General features: G+C 30.4%; 1 protein-coding gene across 1 annotated transcript in view; it reads left to right on the forward strand.

Moving 5' to 3' along the window:
- The window catches only part of LOC147078077 (uncharacterized), a 285121-nt gene that overhangs the window by 80089 nt on the left and 179705 nt on the right, over positions 1-25327 (forward strand). Inside the window, exon 3 of the mRNA XM_085940106.1 lies at positions 18325-18508. Coding sequence (XP_085796232.1) covers positions 18325-18508 — 184 coding nt within the window. The remainder of the gene's footprint in view (positions 1-18324; positions 18509-25327) is intronic.

Here is a 25327-nt window from a genome sequence, read left to right on the forward strand (position 1 = left end):
TCAAAACGAATAGGCAATCAATCAATCAATTTGCGCAATGACCATATATTATAAAGACTACAAAACTATTGTAAAGAATCTGGTAACAGAACAATACTATATTCGTTTAATTACCAATCTCCCCACTAGGCAATACTTTTTGTTATAATGACGACTATTGTAGACAGTCCATTATGTATTGTTTTTAACAAAAAGTCCATTTAAATGAAGCGATTTGTCTTGTTTTTTTTACTCAGCGGCGTCCACAGACAATGCCAGCGCATTGTTCTTGGCTTACAATCTTGAACCACTTTTTGTAATGAAGATGTTACCAGACATGTGCCTTAAAAGCAAGGTTAGTGGTCAATTTATGGGCGAATCTTCTCTTCCTTCTACTTCTTAGCTATAATAATTTATCTCAAAAAGATCGATGGAATTACATCAAAATCAGATTTTTTATCAACTCAGTTATATTTTTCCACTAGAAATTGTACTTCATCGATTTAATAAGTGTTTTATTTTCATGATTGAATTAGTATTGAGCAACCATTGTTGCAATAGTAGTCAATCCATCAATCAATCAATCAAATTTATTTATTTTACATATAATGAACATAACAAATTATAAATTCAAAGCGTTCACGATATGACATAAAATAAGTGTTAATAATTTTTTAAAAATAAAAATACAGAGAATAAGTAATAAAATAAGAAAATAAATAAAATAAGTAACAAAATAAAAGTAGATGCAAGCACACAGAGTGAACTTTGATAGACCCTATCTTAAAAACTTATAAAACAACGTCCACCTAAATTCACTCTCACGTAAGTGGAATATATCAATATACGAAGCGATTTCATTAAATATGGTTACTGCCCTCCCAATTGGCATTACTAATGGCGTGAAAGTGAATCACGTGATCATCCTTGTAACATTGTCATTCTCTTTTTTCAAAAATGTCCACGATAGCTGACACGTTGCATAATATTTATATTAAATTTATATGGTGATACTGATGATAGATATGTGATTTTTAACTCTCAGAATAAGTACATATTAATATATTATACAACATACATACTCAAATAAAAGGGTACAGGAGTAAAACACAAATAAGTTTTAGAGACGTTTTGTATTCAAAACAAACACCATATGAATAAACCAATATAATATAATGATTTCGAAAGATAAATTAATGTTATTATGTGAACGTAATATTTTTTTTATATAAAAGTACCTGGCAAAAGTTTTACATACGAGAGTTTGAGCTTAATAGGTTGATCAAGTGGTGAACATACATTTCTCATAAAACTAAAACTTTTTGTGTGTAAAGTGTGTACATAATATATTATGATATTCTAAGAATCGGACAGTCAAAATATCTAAAAAAAAAATACAAGTATTTCGTCTGGTTTTGATACCTATCATTTCGTAATAGTTTTTAGCTATGGACAAACTATTTTATTTTTATTTACTTGTAAATTTGATCGCTAAAACATAAGTAATTGCACATGTCGGGATAATTTACAATAAAAGTATTACTCCGCAAGACGTCCGTCCAATCGATCGCCTGCAAGATTCATCAAACGCACGACGAATCGCTGAGTAGGATTACGTTGATTCTGTGGCAAAAATTCTAAATCATGACTTTAAAAACTATATAATTGCTCTTTAAAAATAAATCAATCAAATGAATATTATCGCAACACTAAAATAGTAACATAAAACAGAGTAGGTAATAGGTATAGTACAAGTTCTTTAATATTCCTAAACAACATTGGCCGGTTTGGGCCCTATTCGGTGGGTACTACAAATATTTTTCTTTGTGTTCCAAGTTATGTTATTTAAATGTTATTAATTTTATTAAGTTCACATTTTCCGTTTATTGTAAACCCTGTATAATTGTAATTATTTTTTCTATTTTAAGGTACTCACTTATAATTATTAATCGTTAGTTATTAATACATATATATTATATATATTATTCAAACATCAATTCTAAGATATTTAAATGATATACTTATCATTTATTACTTCCCGTCCTTACTTTCCCACCAAATTTATGTTGTATTTATAAATATACCAATTTACATCATACGTAGATATCTTTATTCATCAATAAATCCATTTTCGCGCATATGTAATTTTATTTAATGGCTCGTTGTGTAAAAATATTGAACTGTACTGTTTAGTTGGCGGCGAGGGCATATAAACAAGAGGTCGAACGAACCAAAGACAAAAGGCTGATTACGCCATCTTGGTTCTTGCAACGAGTTAATTTGACTTTTATGAGATGAAATCCAATATGGCCTGAGATGTAATTGATGACGTCAATTTTTCAGTCTCCTCTGAACAATGCACAATGTGTGCATTCTGATACATTAGCTTTATATACATTTTGTAATATAATCAAATATATTGTCGGTGTACCACATTGCTCTGACGTGCTAATAAGATCATCTGGGGCTCTTGTTTACATGTTAGGTATACCGTATATTTCAATGTTCAAACTAATGTTATATGCTTAGATATAGTGAAGAAACCAATCTGGGTGATTCTATACAAAAATGCTACTAAATAAAATAATTTAAGCCAAGGAGGATCCTAAGAATCGATAATTTTGAACACATTGCACTACCCGCTATTTTTATTTTTTCAAACGGGACGAACCGTTCTACGACCATGCCGATGGCATGGTACAATTATTGCATTTTCAATCAATTCCTGATTCGGTCTTGGTTTTATTGAAGAACTCAGAACAATTTTTGTTGGGTTATAAGGAAAAAAATTAAAACCTCAATAAAAAAAAATTGACCACTAATATCGCCTGGCAACATCGACTTTATATATCTTTGTGACCCCTAAAACCTATCCCAATTGTCAGAATGCGTTCCGCATATTATGTATACGAAAAGTCTATGGGATCCTGCACTACTTTGAGAATGCATAATAATAAATATTAATATGTAGTCAGTGGTAGAGTTCCCATCGTCAGGCTCTCAAAAGCTTTCGAAAATTTCAAGTGACAAATTTTTTCTCTGTCCGAATATTAACGATTATACCAGTGGCGAAGGATGGGGGTAGGCTGTAAATAGTGCACATTAAACTTTGGCAGTCATACGTATAAACCCTGCGAAAACCGAAAACCGAAAAATAGTAAAAAAAAAAATATCTATTTTAATTTGGTTTAGACAATGAATTTAAAAAAATTAACCCACAATATAATTTCTAATATAATATATTCCTAATTCAACTAAAACAAGTAAGTTTGAATGAAAAAGTTATCGTATCGCCCGAAGTATACCAAAACTATTATGGTTTAGTTTAGACATGGTTTAATTGATTTTTAAAAACTAACCAACACAATATGTAAATTATTGTGGTCTTAGTTCAATAAAAACAAATACATAATATGTCATTATTATGACTACTGTGCACTATTTATAGCGGATCTTAACAGCCTACCTCCACCCTTCGTTCCTGAATTATACGTACATTTTATCACATGGAAAAATATAGCCTGTGGTGTCAGTATCTTCTTCATTATCAGCAGCTTGAATATAATGTAATATGTAATAATTTTACGTTGACACGTACTTCCGTAAATCTTAAATACCCAGCTACCTCTGCGTATATTTTTCAGAATTTTTTCATCACTTGGTTACCAAAGCATGGATGTATCGAACAGGCTTTTATATTACATAATCCATTATAATATGATATTATCTATTCAGTTACGCAATCGCGCATGTGTATTTGATACAGCAGTGGAATTCGATTCCGTGAAGCACCGATCGTCGTAGCCACTGAAAATTTAAACTTTTTAAATACACTCTGGTATTAATTATGACCACTATTCTTGAATTTCAGAGAGAACATTTTTTTTAATGCTGTATTATTTATATAATAATAATATAACAAATAACTCGATTCTACCTACCAACATCTCTGGACAGTAGTTTTTTAACAATCAAATTCTTTCTTAAAATTTTATTTAGAATTCATTACAAAATAATGAGATACTTTAAAAATGATTCACATTGATACATAAAAAGACTCCTTGTTTCAAAGAGAGGTCTTCTTTATCTAATGCAATTTCAAAGCACCGTCTTTTGTATTGAAGCTGTTTCTCAAAGTAGTTTTAATAATGACTGCGTTCTTCTGCGATACTTTTTTTTGTATTCAATTATCTAGATATATTTTCAGCAGGGGTTGATCCACTGCTAGATGAAGGCTTCCCCCAGCTCCCTCCACTCTTCTCGGTTCCTTGCTTTTCTCTGCCACGTACTTCCACCGTTCCACCAAATTTGACAGTTCGTCAATCCAGCGGGCTTTGGGGCGCCCCTGTAGCCCCTTCGTGCCTCTTGGGTACCACTGAATGACTGTATTCGTCCAGTAAATTACATTAATATTATATAAAGAAAACTTAAAACAGTAATTATTATAAAATATTTGTTATAAACCCAACGAATGACTAGTTTTGGCTAATTCTCCTGAGGATATAACTAGGACGATACACCATACAAATGCATCAATATTGCAAGAGCTAAAAATTAAAATTAATTAATTAAAACTTGATAAAGTTCTAGATCAATAATATCTAGTGTTGCATGGTTTTCAGGGTGAGAGGTCTACACAAGAGCTCCTCAATTTTTTATTCGAGCTGATTTTTTAATAATTTAATTTTTATAACGCTTTAAGTTTTAATTATTTATTTTTTCCATAAAAACAGTCGCTACTTACCTTATTTTGTGTCTAGTAAACAAAAAAACCTTATTTCTACATCATAATCAAAACCTACAATTTATATGATTTTTATGGCCAACTAAAATATACCTACCCACCAAAATGAAAGTTTCTTTAATAATCTAATAGTATTCTTATAATACAATTTAAAAATCTAATATGTATATATTATATTCTCGTAGTTCAATGCGTAAGGTGCTGGCCTTTCATCAGGGGCCTCCGGCTTGATTCCTGGTAAGGTCACAATATATTTTATGTGATTTTCTCAAAGCCTGGATGTTTATGATTGTCTCATTTATATTACTACACAACTGTTTCACTACACTACTGCCATTGGGCCTCATGACCTGTTGTACCTAGTGCTAAAAAGAATATAATATATGTATAACGTAAATCAGTTTAATTGTGTCATTACAGTATAAATTTATCTGTGTAAAGTATTTGAAAAATATTTCATTTTAATACAATCACTGTGTCGAAATTAAAATATTTATTTAAATAAATACTTAATCAAAATATATTTTAAATATCTGAACTATAATTAATACCTTAAAAAAATATTAATATTCCTTGCAAGATTTTTCACTTTGTCTTTTTTTGTTAAAATAATTACGTACACCTACTTTTTTATTTATTTTTTGAAAACACAGTGTAGAGTTAAAAATTTAAAAATGTAGTAAAGCGTATTTTTTTCTCACAGTATATTAGATTTATCTGTTATAATATGTTCATTATTTTCTTGCCTATGTAGAAGTGTATTTTTAATTTATCATTCACAGCGTCAGTAGATATTCAAAAAATGTATCATGTTCTTGTATTTTGAACTCTTAACCTAAATTTTAATACAATGAAATAGAAAACTGCTTAATACCATTCCATATTTATACATTATAATATTATTATTATCATAATTTTGGTTGCAATACTTTGATACTGATCTACTAAATTATGTTAAAGAGTATTCTCTCTTATATCCCGTTTCCATAATGAGATGATCTTCATATTGGCGAAGATGTCTTTTTATATCGAATAATATAATCAAAAATATTTGAGAACAAATGCGCTTAGAAAAGGACAGCTCGCAGTGTCCAGTTGGCATTATTATCATTTTTACTGCCAAATGTGATAGAATTTTAGATGTTATTTTCGAGCGCCACTTCTTACAACTGCTTTCCAATGAATACTTGATGCGGTGAATCAAAATGCAGTCACCAATACATGTACAAAGCATACCCATATCACCATGCATATTACACACTGCATACAAATTGCAATATGACTATATGCGTGTAGTTTGAACAATTTGAATAAGTATTTAATTTACATTCACCATTATATAAAAAAAAAAGAATTATGACACGTCTTTAGCTAACATAGTTGAGTTTTAGTACCAATATTTTTAACGTTTGACTTTATATCATAATACTAGATAATTGAGGTGGGAAGGAAAGCTTCAAAATGCCATGTGATGAGAGAAATGGACAGGTGATTAAATTTCCAAGTTTTAAATAATTATAGGTACTGATTAAGTAAACGCTGAATCTTTTGAAATGATCGAATATTTAATGTTAATTATTTTTTATTCAAAACAATAAGTTCATAAGATAAATACGAATGTAGGTGGTGTTCAGCATTGTTTATTGAAAACACATTAATTGGGAAATCCTCAAAAACTTACCTTATAGAAAGAAAAAACAGAACAAAGAACAAGTAAAGGTGTGTATTTGAACCCCGAATCCCAATCGATCTTTAACTTATTCTAAATATAGTAAAGTTTGTTACAAATGAAAAACAATCTATCAATATCGTACATAATTTAAACTTTATAAAATTCTGTTTAATCGAATTCAAATAAAACGGTTAAAGTCGGTTGTATAACGTTCGTTATTTTTGTTTACTTATGTGTCTTTTAATAATTATTTTACATTGTTAACAGATATGTAGTATTCTCTAACACGCGCGTAAAATTATACTTGATAATAGGTAGTTGATGATAAGTAATAATTCTGATAATAGAAATCCTTGGTATTGTTTTCGATTTATGACTAAAAATATATTTTTTCAATAATAAAATATGTCAGTTTCATTGGAAAGAATGCTTTTATCTTATGATAGTCTCATCAACATTAAAAATTGTTTGTTTTAAAAACTCCAATGTCCTTCGTTTTTTTTTTTTGATAACAATATGTTATCAATGAAATTTCTCGCCAAAACGTTATTCATTATAATTTTAAAAAAAATACTAGATTTATTTGGTCAGTATCCTTTATAATAAAAAACAATATCTTACTTCAGTCAGTTCAGTCAGTCAATCAGTTCGTGTAAAATTTAGCTTCATCAAAAATTTTATGAATCTATCTACTCTATGTTATGTACATTTTTATATTTAATTTTTATTCAAGCCTGAATATTTCAAAATGTAGGTTATACCGTTTCCTGAAACTTGTACGTATGCAGTTCGCCGTATCACACTTCACCGTGAAATGTTGTATCGGATATATATAACCGTATATTAAAGACCAGCCAACCTCTTTGGATCGTATAGTACTGACATAAAATTCATGTCTAAATAAAACACGGTTCGGCATATACTTTACACTGTAAAGTTTACAGGAAGCCAGCAGCAAACAAATTTTGAAAATAGCCGATATACTGGACTATTTTTTAGGTTAGGTTAGGTTCGGTTTTCATTCTTGAATTCATGAATTTTGCCAAATTAGATATGAAAATTGAATAATGTGCATATTGAATCTAATAAAATTGGAGACCGTATAGTATACGGTCATCTCTTTCCAATAAGAAAGCTCACGGCGAACTGTTTCATGCTAAAATGTTTTACGTACAATTTCCATGTAACCCGGTTATACATAGATAGCAGCATTTTATGATGGAATTCGTCATACCATCATATTCACTTGGGCACTTCTTGGGTTGATATCTCAGTCAAAAAAAGTTTTTCCCGATATCCGAATAATGTAAAATGCTCAAATCCAATGAACCAATTTTAAAAATTACTTATGGCAAGTAATTATTATAATACCTGATAAACATTTATTTGATACAATATGGAGATAATATTAATGAAAGCTATAAAAAATAATTTTAATAACAAATTGTATTGTATGGTTTTACCTACATAGCAATGATTTAAAAAATTAATATGTGACGTTAAAATAATCTTGGTAAAACTCAACTTATTAAAATAAATACATTATTGTCTTGACTATCTTTTAGTAACTGAGTCAAGGTAGGTAGAATACGAATAGTTTAACTTTATGTGCGACAGGTTGATGTAGGTACTAAAATCCCCTCTCGCGCTTCCTATTCCCCTCATGAAAGCATTATTTTGACGTTTCTTATTAATTGTGTGTTCTGTATATCATTTAGATATGTTAATAATACATAAAAAGTTTTAAAAAATTATAGTAGGAAACAACAAGAAGAGCTTATTCGCTCCATAAACAATTTTAACGAAAAGACAAATCTTTTGACATTAAATTGCTGTTTTCAATGTGAATATGCCACTATATTCAGTTTTTGCGATTTTATATTATGTCAGAATGGCGTATCTCTGTCTTTAAAGCCAACAAAGTCAGGCATTAGGGTAACTACAATTCTTTCAGAATAATTAGTGTCATAACGATTTAACACCTCATACCTCGTTGTGTCACTAAATAACATATACTATGCAATATAATATGGGCGATAAACGCTTCCGACACTAAGCAACATTAACATTTTTTGCATTATCGTTTCATGTCAATAAGGTAGATTCGGTGGAGTAGATATGAAAATAATATAGTAAAAATTTATTAGAGAGGTCACCACCTTATCGATGTAAAAAAAACCATCAAACGAAAGGAGTTTATACAAAACCATATAAGATCATTTCCAGTTTTGCCAGCACATTATACGCGTAAGGATACTACCAAGAGTTTTTTGCCTAGTGAACTTAATATCAACATTATCAACTAGTCTATCGGAAAAAAATACTGTAAGTCATTGTATTTTATATTTCTGGTTTTATCAAGAAAGTGGGGAATAATATTTTCCTATCCTGGCAATACTCTCATAATACTTCAATAACAAGTAACAACACGAACGCTGTCGCCGACCATCAAGTTAAACTTGTCGTGTTCTATCAATCACTACTCTAGAAATATCTACCAATGATCTCAGTAAATAAAATGGGTACTGAAGTAATATCATGTTTTATTGTGTTATTAAAAACCACCGCCTTTATTGGATTTTCAATCGACTTTTTCCGATCCCTCTGAACGGGTGCTTGTAAAAAACGAACCATCCATAACACATCATCAGTACAGGGTAATATAAAAAATAAAATTGTCATGCGGTCAATGTATTCGTAATGGCCTTTGAAAATTACGATCAGTTTATAAATAAAATGCATTAATAATCATTTTATCTTCCAAAAAAACAGACAAAACAATATTGTACTTATGGAGAAAGCAGAACAGAAACACTTCCTACAATTTGAGAGATAACCTCCGAATGTTATTGTTTCCTGATAGTATTCATTAATAATTTTTGTATGAGGGTCATTGTGATAAAATTGAGCAGAAAATAAAGTTGACTCAAAAGTCTCATACGGATATTTTTAATAGGTTTAATTGGATAACAAAATTGAACACGACTAAATACAAGCTATGTCCAAAGGATTTTAGCTGCAGAATATGCCGAATTATTAAGTAAATTTAGCTTATATTTTTTTAAAGAAGGAAAAAAGAAAGTAGGTAAAAAGGCTTAACCATATTTTTTTTGGGTTTTATTTTATTAACTTAATAATTAATATCTGATTGGGAACATATAGGAACACCAAAATAATTATCTCCATACACTTAAGGTTTATGTATATTGTATATTTTAACTTTTACCGCAAAAACGTTGTTGTGTCTCCCGTTGTGTGGGTTAAGCCTTTTTTTCTTTTAACAGTTGAATTATACTGTATTCAATAATAATTTGGTAAAATATAGTAAACAAATACCTATTTGACTTCCCTCATTTCCCCTATTGAAGTTCATATAGATGTTATAGAGATGTAGAAAAGCATAATTTAATTAATAAGTATATAATTTCTATATTTAAAAAATGTACATTTTTAATTCCATTTTACCTCGCATATTTGTATGAAGTTTCCAGGCGATTGCTGGATGCTGCTTGGATTTTATTAAGGAAGCAATATAATAAATAAATAAACTTCATACAAACCATCAGGTCATGGACTTTACGATAACAATAACGTTTTTTGTCAATCATCGGCAACTAATTAATAAGCATTCAAAATTTTAAATAAAATAAATAAATATATATACTGTAGGTCACAAAACAAACCGTTGTACAACCGCTCGTTGAAACGCAGCCAATTAAAAATACATTTAATTATGTAGGATTTTTTTAAATAGTAAATTTTTAAATATTCGATTTCATTTTTTTTTTTAAAGAAAAATGTTTTTTTCGGTAAATCCGCTAGATAAATAATTAAAAATTGATCCACAATTTCAGAAAACCACTTGTCCATCGCGGGCGTTTCTACAAAACTAATTAAACAATTTAAACACTATATTTTAATTTGTAGTTTTTAATTTAGTCTATATGATGTGTATTTATTAAAAAAAAAAAAATATTGTCGACATAACAAATCAAAATGCAGGACGTTCAGAACATAGGATTTAAATTGGAAAAAAAAAACTGGTTCTAATCAAACAAAGTTCGCTTTCGCTGCTGACTATATAATGAGATTTTAATTGCCCCTTTTAAAATGCACGTTAATTACATCGATCGGCCGCCTGGTCATTACGCGCCGTGTGCGTCTTCCGCGTCCAAAGTATTAAATAAAATACATACTTGGAGAGCAAATATTACCCTTACAAGAGAGAACAAAAAATTATACAATGTTATACAATAAGATAAAATTTAAAAAACAAAATACACAGCATATCACTGAAAATATATATGTCTTTTGGGAGCGCATTGACAAGTCTTGTACCCTTCGCTAATTGTGCCCAATATGTGTATAGTTTGGCGAAGATGAATAACGTCGGTGTTTTGTAAAAAGGGCGAATCAACCATTTTGGCGAAATCGAGATTTTAATGAAAATACAATATGTACCCCACTAGCTTTGTTGTGTAAAAAACGGCGAATTTGCATCTCTACAGGAAAGTACTTAAAAACGATAAACGACTAAAATTAAATTAATCAAAACTACGAATAAAAAGCGAATGTGACATATTAGGCCCTTTAAAATATTATAAAACACTTGTTGCTTATGTCTCGGGTTAGAATCTCGGGTCTGGAAAATTAACATATTTTTTTTTCAATATGTGCTTGGACTCACAGCATGAAACTATCGGTTGAGAAAGTGGTTAATTCTCGAAAAGAAAATCTGTTAATAGATCAGCTGTTGATTACGGCTAAGATCCACTCCGGATTGTAGACATAATGAAAAAATATACATTCTTACCTGCCTACCTACCTGAATAGGTAGATATTATTGTAAAATTGTATGATTCGCATGAAAATAAACCAAGTAGATATACTGTAAATATTTTGATTATAATCCTGTAATGAATACGCAAAACTAACAGACGTTTTTTTAATTTTTTACTGTACAAGCTATTTCAATTTTTACTGTGACTTAGCATATAGCTTCATGGTGTGAAAATATCTTAAAATACCTAATTATTAATATTGTTTATTAACTGTTCAATTCACAAATTTACTCCATGCGAGGGCAACGACAAGGAAAAATACATAATGTATATTTTAAAGTCGAGATGTACATACCTAACTTCATGATGACACAAGGTACCTAACGTGTGTAGTGTAGTGACATTTGCTTACTCAAATATTCTATTATTGTCTAAGCAGTTGTCGTAAACCATAATAAAAGTGTTCGACATAAAGCACACTGAGTGGTCTGTCTTTTCTATGACAAGTATGTATGTAGATTGGGTGGTCGTCAAACGTGGGCAATGTACCTACCTATATTACATTGTCGATGTTTTTGTCTAAACCATAGCATCTTAATCATTAAAAATTTTATATTATAGTTTTTTATTAGTATTTATTACTTATTTACTAACTTAGGTACGTAATCATTCATTGTCTTTTTATCAAAATTCATTATTTTATGTATCTACTAAATAAAAAACATTTTAATTTGGTCCTTACTATATGTATAGGCCAGGTAGGTACATATATTTTACATAAAAAAGGTATTAGATAAAACACGTCTTGCCTGAACAATATGGTATTTATTTCTTTATTAAAAAAAAGAGTGTAATGACTGTAATATCAGTACAGCTATTGTCCAATGCTCCGTAATACAAAATTAAACACAAATAAGATAGATATACAATAAATACCTATAAAACAGTAGCTATGAAAAAAATTAGCTTTTAGTATGCCATCAAATAGGTTAATCGTACCATAGACAGCATCATGAAACACCCGTTCTGCGACGACGTAACATGAAGACCGCAAAGTTACAATGTTCTTGGCGTGTTTCAAATTGTGTATAATTAATTAGGTTCGGTCAAAAACTGTTATTAATTTTCAACTTTATTGATATTAGACACATACGTGATATTTTTGAGAAATGTCACATACACGGTGTATTATTAGAAAATATCTTAATTAAAAAAATAAGACTATATACTTATCATGTATAATATATTTCATACCAAAATCCTTGGGCAGGCGAGCTTAAGACGAAAACTTTCCAAACATAAGAATGTTCACAAAAATATTTCTAAGTAAATAACTAAATAATAGTATCTTAGAGTTCTCTTGTTCTGGGTTTAAAGCATCGTGTACGGAAGCATGACGTATTCGATCCTAAGGGAGGTTTTTCTCTGAATAATTTATCACGTCCACATTTTCTTTGGCTTGTGTACACAGGAACGCGACACAAGCATAATATGCCCTGGCGACATGTTTCATTGTCATAATATTAATATTATTATTCTTTAAAAATTCAAATTACTTTATTTGTCTAATAAAAATTTCGGTAGATACCTAATAAATATTTAATGTTCTAATTGTTCTAATGTTATATATTTGAAAACAAGTATGTATTTTAAACTAATATCCCACCGATAAAATTTTAAAATTCTTCTAATTTTCGAACAACTGCAAGTTTTTTAATTCGAGAAAAGGAATCGAGTACAGATTTTGGATAGATTCATTGTGAAACTGTTATGGGATATTATTTTGTAATATGTTGGTAATACCGTTTTATTTTCCTGCCTGCCTCCGTATACATCTGTGAATGAATATTATTGATTAATAACAGCAAGTCCACCAATCTAGAAAAAGCTGTAATTCAGATTTTGGTTCGGCAAACAATTCACATTTTTTTTCAGTGCTTGACTTACTTTAATAGCTAGCAACGAATCTCCATAGAAAGTACTAGAAAAATAATATGGCCTAGATACAGTAGCGGGCTAAGAAACTTTGATTCTAACATGACACTTACTGATTTTGGATAAAAAATAAAATAAAAACCAAAAACTCCGACTACCAATATTTCTAGTATAAATACCAATGTGTATTTAATTATTACTGAAAAAAATGACAGTTATAATACATAATATTGAATGATATTAGTGGTATATTTTACTGTGTACAATTTGTAATTATGTATCTACATATAATTAAGTTTGTGTGGTTGGTTATACTACAGTCCCTTTCGATGTTAGTTGCAGGTTGCAAGTATTTTGTTATGCTTCCGATGGTATTTTAAAATTAATTTGTGATTTAATAAATTAATGAGCTATTTCAAGATCTTCTGACGAGTCAATTGCGTCATTTGCGTTAAAGAAAACCGCCGCTGCCTAGGTAGGTATATTAATTATTTTTTTATAATGAATACATAATTATTTTTTTCATACAGTAACAATCTCATAATCTGTCAAAAGAAACATCGTCAGAAAACCCATTATTAGGGCAACAGAAAGGAATCTTCTCGGCAAATTGCCAAATCGATCAGCGGCGGGGTTACAGTAGGCGCTCCATTGTTTTCTCCCCTCCGGAGAAAATTCGCGACAATGACATCACAGCGGGTGACGTCACATTTTTCTGACAACTTTATTGGCGGTCTTCACGACCTGACGATATTTTTCTCTTCACCCTTGCCTACAGAGCTGGATTAAGAATATTCTTGACCGAAATAATTCTATCAACCATCTATGTATATTAGTTGGCCGAATATAAACAGTCATCCCTTAATTATGCGTAGTAAATATATGTATACCAGCAACGTGTGGTAACCTTTGGATTTGGATGGGTAATTTGGAGAAATAATATTGAAAAAAAAAACCATTATATAGTAGAACATATTATAGGGTTTGCAATACAGGTATTTGAAAACCGCTATTTCAGTATTTATCAATACCGAAATACCGGTTTTAAAATTCCAAAATACCGGAGTTCTCGGTATTAAGAAAGTACACTAATTTACATTTTTGGAAATGAATTATAAGTTGCTAAAATGCAAATGCAACAGATGTGAAATAATGAAAAAACAAAATCTATGAATAATAAGATATTACTTATATAATTGTCGCGATGAATTAACATAATATTATTTCGAAATAGTAAAAATCCGTGACAAATGTTCATTTATTCTATAATTATGGATTATAATAATTATGGATAGCATTGAATTTAAGAAGATTTTCTTGCAGCCGGACTTATTTGCACTAGCTGTTATAAATATACTTAATTACTCAAATTATTTGTAAAAACCACCAGTTCTACAATATTATGACAAATACCTACATATTTTTAAATGTCAACATAATAATTGAAGGTATATAGGATTTTGCTATAAAATAATGTTTTAAATAGATTTTAAAAGATATATTTACTTTTTCGGAACTTCTGTATTTTGAATGTTATTGTTAATAAGAAATACCGAAAAATCGGTATTGACATTTTCATTCGGTATTGCAATCCCTAAGTACATACATACTCTTTGCGAAATATTATCAACATGGGTTTTATAATAATTGAATTTTGTTAAACGGTCGATGAGGTAGAATTATGTGTGGTATAGAAAACTATAGAAAACATATTAATATAGCTACAGTTAATTCATATCGGCTTTAATCTATTAATCGGCTATCAATTATTAATTAGAATAATCTTTTTATTAAAATTCAACACGAAGCGAACATTGCAAATTTTAAATTTATGTCGCTCACATCATGACATGGTATTATGTCAGCGGTACTATTATATACTCCATTGTGTATTTGTGTTATATTTGGAGGTAAGTTTTCTAAAGAGTTCACTTTCTAAACAATTCTTGACAGTATGTGATGTGATTTTCAAAACTCGCTAAATTCAACATCAAACTGCTAGTAGGTTTATTTTCAAACACCATCAAATCCATTTCAGCCAATATTAATAATATTATTATGATCAAAGAGGCGACGTGTTTTTTTTGTTGCTAGTAAACACAAACCTTTTATGAAGGAGTGAATAACGCTTTCGCTGCTGAAGAGATAATGAGATTTTAATTGCCCCCTTTAAAATGCACGTTAATTACATCGATCGGCCGCCTGGTCATTACGCGCCGTGTGCGTCTTCCGCGTCCAAAGTAATAATATATTTCTTACTTCGTCAAAAAGTGAATTTAGACAAATTTCAAAATTACCTCCTATTATAACATTGTAGTAGTTAGATATGTAGGTACTACGTAATGCAAGTTCTACGAAGATAGAATAAATATCTATACACAAAAAAGCTCTCAAAAGACACGAAGGGGTGGAATTAGGGGTAGGGGAGTAACGAGGTCACAGGCGCGCACACCGAACACCGCACACTGTTCACGAAACCCACACGGCCACTAAATTATTCATGATTTCGGCTGCAACGTCGGGCTATGGGATGGGTTGTGCACACCGTGCGGCGCATCCGCGACATCTCGTAAGAGTGCATTCTGTAACAATCAGGGGTTGAAAATTGTTGCACATATTTCAAGATTTTTTTAAATATCAACAATGACAACGTTATAATAATCGTAGACCATTCCATAGATGGGTTTATAACCCAACATAGCTGTTTACATAAGTAACTCAAGTATCGTAAAATGTACACAAAAAAACGGTTCTTGACAATTTAGTAAAAGCTAGCGACCATCGAATTTTGAAAATAGCCAATATACTGGATTATTTGTTAGATTAAGTTAGGTTAGGTTAACTTGTTATTCTTCAATCCATGAATTTTACCAAAATCGGCTGAAAATAAATGAAAATTGCCGCTGTTCCCGCCTGTCTTACAGTGAACAGACTTCTACCAAAAATATATTTTAAAACCATAACATTTATTTTACATGCATTTCATCAGTTATTTAATTTTCAACTGTTTTATTTACTCAAATGATGTTAGAGTATGCATATTTATTAATCTATATACTTAATTAATCATTGCGACTTTAAGCTTTAGCAATATTATATTGTATTAGAATAAAAAATAAATTCTAACTTTCTTTGCAGTAGTTTTTTTTATATATAATCAGTATTGAATATACAATATTACGTTTCTTTAGTTTTAGTTGATATAATAAAATAAATTATAATATAATAATTGTGATGGGTAATTTTTCAATATGTCGGTTGAGATCGGTGTATTTGCAATGAAATATTTTTTGAAGAATTTTATTCATTCAAATAAAATTCCTTACACTCTTTACCCAGATACGGTCAATGATCCAATCACGGATTCCTGTAGATATTATAATGTTCTTCCAAAGTTATTTTATGTTAGTGATGATGTGTATTTATTAATGACATCAATGTCCAGTATATAATAGCATAAAAGACTAGGATTTTTTTTTATAGATTAACAAGTGAATATAAATGCCACAACCTTGTGTAATATTTATACATATTTTAATTGAATATTAAATTATTAATTAGTGCAAATAGGTTAAGATAAAAAAAATAAAGGCATCCAGAAGCCGGTTAGGAATCATTATAAGTATCTACATAATATTGAACATACATAATTAGAAAAATATATAACCAATAGAGAATTTGTTTGAAAAAGATACGACACCCGGCAGTCATGCACATTGACCACAATGCTATAGGCATCTTATCTAATTGCGACAAATTTTAGCTAATGGGTCTTACAATAAATACTCTTTGCCGCGCTTTCTAAATTGAGTTACTATTGGCAATCGGCTTTTGTATTTTTTTTAATCAAAGTAGGTAATAATTACTTTAATTATTAACCGACGTATTATTGGTACCTTGATTCGAACCATAATAGCCGATAGTCAATAATAACAGAAACAGGTGCAGTTTTATAAATTAGTAAAGCATATTGGTTGGAATCCGATGAAAGCCGGTAGTAGAGTCCTATCCGACACATATTATATTTTTCAAGATTATTTCTAATACCTATTTATTATTTGTTTCCGAATTATGGATATAGCTATATATTTAGTGGCCACTGTAAACATACAATGAACAAAGATTTATCTTAGATTTCTGTTTCCAACTTGTTAGTCCCAATACAATTACTTATAAGGTTTTTGGAATCACAATTTATCCAATACAAAATCCTTCAAGGAATGTTTTGTCACCATATATGAAATATATTATGATTACTACAACGGAAAGTTTTCAACCACTTTAAGTGGTGGCTTTTCCAGTTTCAACGAATGCATTTTGTGCGGTACCTATTCGTTCTGGCGATGCATCCTATTTCAAATGCTACGCTGTATTCTTGTTTCACTGAAAATGCATTATCTAAAAACTACTACAAATAAAATGCATTCAAATTGTATTATTTTTTATTACTGTCATTTATTCACTAATTATGAAGAAACGAAAACGAAAATTATGTACTCTTTCAATCAACTTTTAACATTTAATTATATATTAATATTTTTTAGAATTTAGTACGATATAATAATACTTTCTACTGTTAAAAACTCACTCCGAATTCATGTTGTATTTTATTATATTACCTACTTGATATACACTTGCAATAACTCTGAATATAATTTAGGATAAATTAGGTACCTACCTACTAGTCATTTTTCAAACAATTAATAAAATTTAGACATAGATACAGGGCCGCAAGTTGCTGTGCTTATATCAGGTTATTTATACCAAATGTACATTGTATTGTCTATGCACATCTAGCAAAACTAAACTATTCTCATACCCGTATATAGATCGCATACCGGAGAGGTCTAGTAAATTGACACTTTTTTCAATGTGTGTTTGATCTAGACTTTCTGGAGCAAGGAGATAAAGGATAACAACCATCACAATTGTAAAGAAGGCCTGTTAAGATAACTTCCATTCTCTGAAGGCCCATAATATGCTCTGCTTACGATTAAAAGTGGTTATTTACCATTTTAAAAATATAATATTTAGGTAGTTGGTTCATTGATATGGTTGGTCTTAACAAAGAATTAAATAGAAGTTAAATAGCTAGGTGTATGTGTATAATTCCTACGAATTTCTGGAATAAATACTGTCTTATCATTTTTTTCATTTTTTTTTAAATCAAAAGAAATTTCTACAAAATCTCATGACAGACAATTTTGTTATAGTGATTTCCCTTCTGCTGAAACGCAAGTGGCTTTGGAGGCCGCAGCTCTTCAGCAAGCTTTGGTTGGCGGAGGACCCCTGATGTCTGGCGAAAGCCTCCGAGAACGAGAGCGAAGACTTTCAGAGATGATCCTGCAGCTTCAACTTGTCAGAGAACAGCTTCTGGCGCAGCAAGATCACGCTAAGGTAGGATTCTAATAATACTTGGTGTAATATGGAGACCGATCATTTTGTGCCAAAAGTTGGATCTAATACTCGTTTATCTGTATATTATTTTTGTCCATCGTGCTTGTAGCTCTTGTGATTTTGGCATATCTTTTAAATCATTCATTTAAATACCTACTATTATAGTAGAGTATGGACGCATCCTGGTAACTGACCGGATAACAAATATTAAGGTTCTATAGATCCTCCAGTATACATTTGACATATCATTTCATACTTTTTATATTGAGACGAGTTTAGTTCTAAATTCGAACACCTGACGGTTAATAATGATATCTCTATAAAACGAAATGGAAAAGGAGTGAGAGGCTCCGCGTAGTATCAAAACCATAAAACTACGGTTAAGTACCTTGCACACATTTTGAGAGGACTAAATTACAACATCCCCTAACTTGTTATCCACGGAAAAATTTGTAAAGCAATAATTGTAAACATAGCTGATGATGATGCCGCATTCGTGGCTTAAGAACCTCCTTGGTTAGTACGAGTGTAGCTACATCAAACAGTTCCGAGTAACAGCTGATGATAAAGCATAGATCGTCTTGAAGGTTGCCTACCTTCGCATGGTACGATAAGAAAAATAATTAATTAAAGTTATTAATTTTAAATAAAATCTTCTTGTATTTTTGATTTTTACACATATAGAGAAGAGATAAATATTATGTTAACATGTTTAAACATTCTTTCAGGATGATTATACTCGTAATTTTTCTCTTTCTCAGAACAAGGGAATTTCTAAGTGATTCACATTTCCCAACACTTCCAATAAAGTATGAATGAAGACCTCATATGTGTCATGTTTTAAGACGACTTTATTATAAAATTGTATTAAAATGGGGCATTCATTTACAAAACTCTATATTAGTAACATTGCTTTCAACTTTTTAATATTTATTATATTTTTATATATGTGTAAATAAGCTATATTAGAATGTACATATTATATGCATTGAGCTGACCGAGTTTCACATTAAGTAGATGGTTAAAAAAATACTATATAGTTAAATAACATAAAAGTGATTAAAGTGAACAGTGAGTTAAATTAATTCGGTAAATACGCCCATATTATGTATATATATGTTTTAACTATTTAATCCAATAGAAAGAAAAAATATTTATACAATATATCTTTCAACTTTACCGTTATTCAATTCGTCGACATATTCAGATTAATTATTAATCTTTTCTTTCTTAGTCTTTATATTATACCGAGTCGACGAAAAAACTTCAATAATCATAAAACCATACAATTTAATCTCATGGATTATTAGCACCACGAGTATTTATGGTAGAACACCCGCTTCTAAGCCGTTGTGGTACGGATTCAAATGTCACGTCTGAAAAAACTACGTGTTGTTTTTCAAAGTGTGTTTGATACAGAGCAAGGAGTAGAGCAAGTGTCTGCCAATCATTCTTGTAATGTAACCTCAAATCTGTGGACACCTACATCTTCATGCTTCACTTATGAGAAAAAAATAGTTAATAATTAAATACAATTTATTTATTACAGTTACAGTTTTGATTTGGTGGATTTGTACATTTCAAAGAAGAATTCGTTAGAATTTTATTTTAATAAACTAACAACGATGGCAAGTATTGGAAATGAACATCTCAGTAGAGTAGATCGTTGCATTCCACTCGTAAGATATGAGAAGTTGTCGCACTGTAGAATTTATGTGATCTGAAATCGTTGGGGCTAATTTTGAACTTGAATGAATATCGTTCTCAGAATGCAGTTGCATGAATATGTCACTCAACACCTTTATTACTGTGTTGAATTTTATCAGTATCTATCTACCTACCTGTATTGTGTACTTTCTTTTTTTTTCTGTCTTTACTAAGTCCACATATCTGGATCTGAATAGGTACTGGTACTATATTGAACAATAATTAACTATTAACTCTAATTAACCTCACATAATGTACGTACAAATTCTACGCAAGTTTAACTCGTCAATATTATCGATAGAAATCATTTGTCTGCTCTTCATGAAGTAGCATATTATTATGAAGAGGATCTTGTATACTCTGTAAGTAAATTAATTAAATTATTTTTGTAGCCTTGAATATTATTTTACATAAAGCTAAATACTTAACGACTAACTGCGGAATTTTATAAAATTATTTAATGTTATACGATTTAAAAATTAGATGGTACGAGGGTGGGTCAATAAGTCCTTAGAAAAGCCGACAGGTGGCGCGACTAGTACTGTAAGCGGCACTACCGATTCAGTATGCTGCGAAGTTTCAATCAGATTGGTCGGGTTGTTGTGTGTTTCTCGTACATTTAAAAAAAAATTGCTTGTGGAAAATGGGAAAATGGAAAATGGAGAAAATTGAGTTTAGAGCTGTTATTAAACATTTTAATATAAAAGGGTTAACAGCAAAGGAAATAAAAAATGAGTTGGATTTAGTTCACGGCATATCTGCTCCTTCACTTGCAACTATTTATAACTGGTTAAATGAATTTAAACGTGGTCGTACATCAACAAAGGATGAACCACGCTCAGGACGTCCTGTAGAGGTGACTACACCAGAAATGATCAATAAAATCCACGATATGGTGTTAAGTGACCGAAGATTAAAGTTGAGTGAGATAATTGAGGTTACAGGGATCTCAAAAGGTAGCGTCATTTCTATTTTACATGACAAATTGGGCATGAAAAAAATTTCTGCAAGATGGGTGCCGCGTTTGCTCACAGTCGACAATAAACGCAATAGGGTGGTGGCATCTAAAGCCCTGTTGTCGCTCATGCAACGCAATCCGGATGAATTTTTTCGTCGCTTTGTGACTGTAGATGAAACATGGATACACCACTATACTCCCGAGACGAAAGAACAGTCAAAGCAGTGGATTGCGAAAGGCGAACCATGTCCAAAGAAGGCGAAAACCGTAAAATCAGCTGGTAAGGTTATGGCTACTGTATTTTGGGATGCATGTGAAATTATTTTCGTTGACTATTTGGAAAAAGGAAAAACAATAACAGGAGATTATTATGCATCTTTATTGGACCAGCTAAAAAACGAAATTGAAGAAAAACGGCCTCATTTAAACAGGAAAAAAATCCTCTTTCATCAGGACAATGCCCGTGTTCACACATGTTTACGATCAATGGCTAAAATTGAAGAATTGAAGTTCGAATTGGTCGACCACCCACCGTATTCGCCAGATTTAGCCCCCAGTGACTTTTTCCTTTTCCCAAACTTAAAAAAGTGGCTAAGTGGACAACGTTTTTTTTTCAAATGAAGAAGTCATCGATCGGACAAATGCTTATTTTGAGGACCTTCCGAAAACTTATTTTTCTGACGGTTTAAAAAAAATTGAGAAACGTCTTACCAAGTGTATTGAGCTCCAAGGAGATTATGTTGAGAAATAAAAAAAAAATACAAAAATAAAAACTGTTTTAATGCTTTTTTCTAAGGAATTATTGACCCACCCTCGTACCATGTAGTGCTGTGTCACCTAAAAAAATATCACATAGTGCACTGACGCACGATTACCCCGTATAAAATAGCATTGTGATCCCAATAAAATATTGATCATAGCGTAATTATATCGTTAAATTGCAATAGGTACGTAATTTCTTTTTAAAATTATTAAAAAAAAATGTATTAAATTAAAATGTGAGATTATACTTTTCGCATAGTTATTTTTGTTCTGATTGCACTTTCTTTGAGTTTCAAATACTTATTACAGAAAACAGGTGTGCATGACATTGGCAACAAAAGATTTTATTAGTAATTTCAACCGATTTTCAACCAGTATCTCAATGCAAACCGTAGAGGCATCTTGGAAGGAGGTAAGTGGCAACGTAATACGTAGAATCGTTAAGAATTGAATCTGCTTAGACATGCCTTCATCTCATCTATCAGTGAATTTATTTAATAATGCTAGATATTGTGCTAGACGGCCCACAGGTAGCTGGTGCACGCACAAAAGAATACAATCTCCACTTTTCGAAGCCTATTAGAAAATTGATTATCTGTCAAAAGACGAGGTACATTTGTTTACATTCAAATCACGATAAATTTATTCATACGGCAACAAAGTCATTAGGAAAGTAGCCAACAAACCCTTTTGTTGCCTCCGAATAAATAGTTGAACAAGCAAAAACGGTCAACAGCAAGAATTTCCATTCAACAGCTCTTTGATAAAGGGAGTGAATGCACAGTGACGCACAGAATGATCACCCTATAATTTTATTATTATATATTATAATTACTTAATAAATAATAACTAGGAATATGAATATTTCCTTCGTCCCTCTATCTATAAGTTAATTGGAAAATGCTAAAACAAAATAACAAAAAAAGAGTTTGATTAACAACTTTAATAACAACTTTGTTACTGTCATTAAACGGACTTTGCGGAATTTTGAAAACTTAGATTTAGAAATAAGGATAGAGCATTGAATAAAAAATAATTGTATTTTAAATGTACCTGTGTAAATTTATTGTATCTACCTACAAAAATCGAACCTATACGTCATCATCATCATCAACCTGAATCTATCCACTGCTGGATGAAGGCCTCTCCAAGCTCATTCCACTTCTTTCGGTCCTGTGCGTTGCTTTACCACGTACTTCTGCAGAACTTTATCATTTTATCAATCCAGCAGCCTCTAGGCCTACCTTGCGGACTTTTGTACCTCTTGGATACCACTGGATGACTAAATTTGTCCAAATGTCCATTTGCCTCTTCTTCGAGCTATGTATATAATATACATATAAATAAATAATATGAATATGTATATTTAATGTCGGTTTATATGTCCTGGGTCCAGGGTTCGAATCCCGGGTCTGGCAAAAAATTACATGTTGATTTTTTAATGTGTGTTTGTACTCAGAGTATGGACCGAATAATTTGAACATTTCTCGTAAAAACAAAAAAATACTTTATTAATACAACGTGCAATCTAATCTGCCCATATGAAACTATTAAAAAATAATACCTTTTATTTAAATAAAATCAGTAACCTATTGCAAACTTCTACATTGTAATATTTTATGTATACTAGTTACTATACAATTTTAAACAATTTTAACTCAATAACGTCGCTTCAGATATCAGGTAAAGGGCGTTATATTTCAATATTATAAAAACGACTACTTTCGTAATTTTAATTTTGATCTTACTAGCAAGCCACTGTAGCGAGCCTCCCTCATTCTCAACTCAGGTCTCTTTGTAAGGCATGGTTCTTTGTTAGTCAGCTAGCCTCTGGTTCGCATAACAATACAGCCTACTGTAAGAAGGTCGAGCTTTCATTTGAGAATATTAATAAAGCTTTTGACTAGGTATTGACAACCATTTTTGATATCGAATAACTTTTCGTATTCAAAAATGACGAATATTTTTCGTTGGATTAGGATAAATAATGATTATCACAGTAACCTTAGTATTAAAATTTATTTTTGTTATTTTTATAAGTAATTTATTTTTCTACAAGTATTTTACCCAGAAAATTAAGTCTATTTTGAATTTTTTCGTATATTTATTTCATGAATCATAAATTCTGCCAATTCTATATTGAAAAAATGATTTCTAGAGTTTTATTGTATTGAAGATATACCAAGAAGCTGATTTATTAATTACATTATATTGTTGTTTATTTTAGTTTTTTTTTATTGTTAGTTCACCAAATTTACAAATAAAAAACAAAAAATGTTGGTAAGTAATCATAACAAAAGTTGTGATAATATGTCGAAATATAATCGAAATTAACCCTCTTTTAACGTGACTTTGGTGCTGTGATAATTATTTCCTTTTTGAGTGCAAGCATAAGCCTTAAAATTGTATTAAAAAGCATTCGATTAAACAAACGAACAAAAAAAAGTATTTGCCAATTTGACAGACTTGCTTTGACTGCATTATTACGCATTTTTTTCATCATTTAGAAGAGAGAAAATATTTATTATAATAAATGTAGACATACTAAAATTAATAATGTCTCAACAATTTAATTTGGAAAAATTCCACTGTGGAGAAAGTATATTATTATGAATAGTTAAACATTTAAAATTTCGTTCCTGATTGATAATTAAACAAAAATTCGAATAAATATTTCGGTGATATAAAAACTGCACACGTAACTAACCTTCCTACATAATGCAATATTTTATATTGTGTATTCGTATTAAAGTATGAGTATATACGTTAATCTATTAAAAATAATACAGATACTATCCAACCCATATATTTATGCTTACGCTAGAACCAATAATTACAATCCCTGCCTGGTTTACGAAGTGTTTACAGGTGCTTTTGGCTTGAAATAAGATAAAATATAAAGCCTCAAAGGAGGCTATGCTATACCAAAAGCTCTACGTGATATGAAATAATTACGAGACGTGTAATATTATTTGTGTTGATTTGACTGAGTGGAGTCATCAATTATTTTATTAAACAATGAAGGATAAAGATCGGGATCCAAGCTCCAATTATAATATGTCAAATATTTTTGAATAGTGTATTATCCGATACAATCATTAAGCAATACCATAATACCTGTCAACACTGTTATAACCTTAAAATACACCAAGAAATATACGTTTTATAATATTTTTTAAAAAACCTTAGAAAAACACCGAACATTATAGAAATGTAGTTGTACTAAGTGGAGTTCAGTTCAAATTAAGTTGACGATTCGTCAACTACACAGTCATGTTTAAAATATCGCCAATGAAGTAGTTATTTATTAACTTGCTAGACTTACATTTTAATCAATTTGAATTATGTTACTAACACGGCATTATAGATAAAGTTCGGTTTTAACAAAATTT

This window comes from Rhyacophila brunnea, unplaced genomic scaffold, assembly GCF_057557595.1.
Source record: "Rhyacophila brunnea isolate RB1 unplaced genomic scaffold, BYU_Rbru_1.0 scaffold_12, whole genome shotgun sequence".
Taxonomy (NCBI): domain Eukaryota; kingdom Metazoa; phylum Arthropoda; class Insecta; order Trichoptera; family Rhyacophilidae; genus Rhyacophila; species Rhyacophila brunnea.